Below are 4514 nucleotides of genomic sequence, written 5' to 3'. Positions count from 1 at the left end.
GTTTATTCTAGATGTGGAGAATGTCATTTTCTTTGAAATGTTCATTTAGACAAAGAAAAATGTTATTTTTTAGATATCAGGAATACATATCCAGTAAAACTAGTATATATGAAAACAGCTTGCCATGTTTGTTTTTACTGTGAAAATATTATGAGATTATTTCTTGAACGGTCGTAGATCAGTGGATCTATTTAGGTGAAATATTCTGTCAGCAGGTGAAGATGAAGAATAAAAACATTGTTCTAATAAATAGAACCTGTTCATCATCTCATGGGTTCCTCCTCATGTTGATTCATTCTTTAACTCAGTGGCTGTTTGCAGCTGTTCTCCAGATGTTATCATCCCAATAAATGATGTTATTAGCAGCTATCAGGCCCATAGAACGGCTTCAGGTTGTTATCATCCAGTCAATCCTAATCCTAAAGTAATTCCTTTTCCTCCAGGGATTTAGCTGTGGGAGGATGTTACTATGGCAACAGATGATGAGGAAACTGTCTTTGTCAAACGGAAAACTCAGAGTTTGCCTAATTTCAGGTTTAGAAAACTTTACGTTTTTAATAAACCTGCTGCATGAAACGGACCCCTGGTATGGAGCAGACTGGCTGCGCAGTAAATCAATGCTAAATCACCATGGTAACCGATGTTACTGCTTGGGTTAAACCGAGCCAAGGCTTCGTTAAACCAGGATCTCCTGGTTTAATCCCTGATGGTGGCTTTGTTTAGTAGAAGGTGTAGATGTGTTTGCTTGTTGTCAGCAGAGCAGCTGCTGCTGAAGGGCTGCAGGTTTCCTTCTATCAACAGGAAGTTTCCCTTTATGCTCCAAACGGCGGTTCAATGCGCAGCTGTCACTGCTTGCTAACTCAGAAATGGCGGCTGTTAAAAGACTCTTTGCAGCAAACTGGTGTTTCTTGGCTGTTTTTTGAAGAATGTAAATGATTAAACTTATTTTTTTTGTTTTCTAACTAGGATCTAATTTTAAATGTGATTTAATTTGGGCAGCGGCGCTCACTGGGAACTCTGGTTCCCTCCCTCAGTGGTGGAACGGTATGTGTCTGTGTGTCCCTGATGGAGCAGTTCAATCTCCAGCCTCTGCTAGTCCTTGAAATACCTTGGAATAATCTGCCAGGTTTCCATGGATGGTCTGTGAGTCATACTCCTGGATGGTCCAGGAAGGCCTAAACTCCTCGCTGTCCACCATGTCCCTGTCTTTCATCTCCAAATAAAGAGGATTGGTCTTGATGTTAGACTTCAGAGTAACTGGTGTGATGTGCTTCTCCAGATATCTGTCCACAAACGCCACGGATCGGCCCTCTGTGAACCTCTGGCTTCCAGGCTGAGCCGTCTGTTCCCTCTGTCAAAAAACAACATGGAGTCAATTTAATCAGATCCAGCAGAAAACAACTAATCAGGTTTAGTTTCTATGTTTCTAAGGCAGCTTCAGGATCAGTCTCCTTCCCAGGATTCAACACCGTCCCTCAGTAGGTAAGGATCCGAGCGAAGGATCCATCAGGCGGCAGTTATTAACCTCTGCAGAGGATCCTAATCTATAAAACCATCCGCTGCTACGCCTCCTGCTTGCATACGAGGGTTCAGCTCCCGTTCTGTTCTCTATATTTCATTATGCTGATATGAAGCTAAATGAACCAGCTGATTAACTCTAGTGCATGGTTACCAACGGCAACAACAGAGAAGAGAACAAAGAGAGGGGCTGGGTGTCACAACGTCTCATTAGTCTATAGATGTTTGATAAACCAGGCACTGCGCTCGAACCCTGACTGACAGGAGAGCTCACCCTAAGTTAGTGGCAGACATTCACATTAAATTGAATGTTTTCTATTTCCTGCATCAATGAAAACCTTCAAATCTGCATTTATAGCATCTGATACCTTCAGAACTTCTGCATTGTTCTTCTCTCACTGACAGCAGCAGATTCATGACTCACTGGAAGCACATCATCCAAAGTTTAAGTCAAGAATCTGACTCACTGGAGGGGGGGGGGGGTTAATAATTAGAGATTTATTAGTTAAAGATATTACTTATTGAGATGCACTGAAGCACTGCAGCCTGACCAATCAGGGAGCAGCAGTCAGGATGAGCCCAACAGTTCGGCCTTCATCATCTGACTGGATTATGCAGCTAACGTCTCTATTGATTGGATTGCAGAGTTGAATGATCTCTATGGAGAAAGTTATCGGCTGCAAACCTGATTGTCTTCAGGAACTGTACACCTCCAGGACTTTAAGGCCCCAAACTGTTTCTGACTCTCTGCTCTGGCTGCAGGCTGCAGTCCAAGGAAGCAGATGATGGACAGCAGTGATCGTCCTCTTCACCTGACTGTTAGACACCAACACAGGGTCTTCAGTCAGAGGCTTCTTCAGATCCACTGCAGACAGACCTCTACAGGAGATCCTTCCAGCCTGCAACAGCTGGTTAAAGTATTATTTATGAGTTATGACTTTTGACAACATTTAATTTCCCTTTTGGTTTAATAAAGTATATTTGAATTGAACTGCATTGCAGCAGAATGATGAAAAAGGGGTCCCTATGTCCTCCAGCAGTCTAAGCCTATAGCAGCAGAACTATAGAGATAGATCAGGATAACCTGAGCCACTCTAACTAGAAGCTTTATCAAAAAGGAAAGTTTTAAGCCTAGCCTTAAAAGTAGACAGGGTGTCTGCCTCACGGACTAAAACTGGTAGTTGGTTCCACAGGAGAGGAGCCTGAGAACTAAAAGATCTGCCTCCCATTCTACTTTTAGAAATTCTAGGAACCACTAGTAAACCTGCAGATTGAGAGCGAAGTGCTCTGTTAGGAACATCAGGAACAATCATAGAAAATCCTGCAGTCTGGATGCAATCAGCTGCTTTTCCTCAGATAGAAACTTTTAACCTGACTGGATGATCTGATTGATCTGGATCTATAAGGAAACCTGAGATATAATTAGTTGTGAAAAGGAACTGAAATGAACTGGACCGAGTTGCTGCTGAATTGAGGAAGAATTTATGCTCAATGTCTTAAATCTATTTATTTTTTCCAGAGAATTAATAGTTTGCTGTGATGCAGCCAATCAGAACGCTCTAGAGAAGAAGCTTTATCGTGTTTAACTCTTGGAATCAAAGCCAGGTCCTCTGACCACTGGTCCATCGGTAGGTCACTATTACTAAACTCACTCTGACTACATTCCAGCCACTTATGGGAAAAATGTCTAAGCCCATATTTATGAGTTATGGAGTTACTGGAAATAAAAACTGTGACCTGGTTACTTTCATCGTATCGGTTAATTTCTCAGACTCAGTTTCTTAGAACCGCTCAAAAAATTAAATGATCACCATGAAATTTACTTTAGACTCTTTTTCAGGACTTAATTGTTATGAAAAGTGTTTTTTTATTTAGATGATGAATCTTAATTCTCATTATTACCAGAAATCAGTTTATTTATTTTAAATCTATTTAAAGTTAAACCTTTGAGAATTTAGCTGAACCTCAGTTCATTTCTCGACTTAATCTGTGATGATAACAAAGAAAGGAGACGCAGGTTAGTCTGCTTTAAAATGCCTGCAGCTAGCCTGGGGTCAAAGGTCAACGTTGATCCGTACCTGCCAATAGACCCTGTTCTGCCACCGTCTCTGACTGGAAACGATGGCTCCGACCTGGGACAGGCCGCGCCTGGCATCCAACATCCCAACATCCAGCTGCAGCAACCTCTCTGGGTGATTGCTGTTGGGCAGAACAGAAATATCCATCTGAGCTCTGCTGCTGCTCTGACTGCTAACAGCCTCCCAGCAGCTGCTCCGCCTGCTCAGTATTTATGAAGCAGGGTATTTATGACGCTGTATCACTTGCAGCTGGCGGTAACCTGACCTCAGCACTGAACCTGATAGAACGGAGCCGTTCTGTGCAGAGAGGGGAGGCAGGGTCCACAGCATGGCGTCAGGTGACATCACGCCTGCCGCTGCCTGAGGAAAGGTTAGCTGCAGCTGATTCTTCATGACAAACAGGATAACATCACTGGTGTTTGTTGAAGATGGTGATGCCCGTCTCTGAGCTCCGCCTTGGATCAGGGTCGTATTAATTACCCATCAGCCTTTGGTTTACAGCGTCCTGCAGGAATGAAGCAACAGGCCAAAGGAAACAGACGGCAGCAAATCTTTGGCAAACGCCAGAATCTCAGGCACTGAAAAGCTTTTCTTCATTCATTGGCATTAAATCGTGTTTTATCTTTACTGTATAAACTGAACACTGATGATGTGAACGATGAGCATTAAGGTTGGACTCAGACTGCAGGTCAGAGAGACTAGTTCCTCCCAAAGACCTAATCTGAGCAGAGTGTCTGCAGCTCAATGATCTGATCTTTATATTGGAGAAACCAAACAACCTCTCCACAGACGCATGGCCCAACACAGAAGAGCGCCCTCCTCTGGACAAGACTCTGCGGTCCAGCTAAAACTTAAGGACAAAGGACACTAGTTTGAGAACCAGAATGCTTGCGATTTAAATAAAGAATACTTGTGGTT

The 4514-nt window shown here is 43.0% G+C and overlaps 1 protein-coding gene across 1 annotated transcript in view; it reads right to left on the bottom strand.

The window, feature by feature from the left end:
- Window positions 1–3778, bottom strand: part of kiaa1024l (KIAA1024-like ortholog) — a 6517-nt gene extending 2739 nt beyond the window's left edge. The window contains exons 1-3 of the mRNA XM_015404983.1: window positions 3597–3778; window positions 2263–2334; window positions 1109–1351 (exon numbers count right to left, since the gene is read on the bottom strand). Of these exons, the coding sequence (XP_015260469.1) occupies window positions 1109–1351; window positions 2263–2334; window positions 3597–3743 (462 nt within the window). The 5' untranslated portion in view covers window positions 3744–3778. The remainder of the gene's footprint in view (window positions 1–1108; window positions 1352–2262; window positions 2335–3596) is intronic.
- Window positions 3779–4514: the final 736 nt, after the last annotated feature.

The sequence above is a fragment of the Cyprinodon variegatus genome, unplaced genomic scaffold (assembly GCF_000732505.1).
Source record: "Cyprinodon variegatus isolate N-32 unplaced genomic scaffold, C_variegatus-1.0 Scaffold1928, whole genome shotgun sequence".
Classification (NCBI taxonomy): domain Eukaryota; kingdom Metazoa; phylum Chordata; class Actinopteri; order Cyprinodontiformes; family Cyprinodontidae; genus Cyprinodon; species Cyprinodon variegatus.
This window is presented reverse-complemented; position numbering and strand designations above follow the sequence as displayed.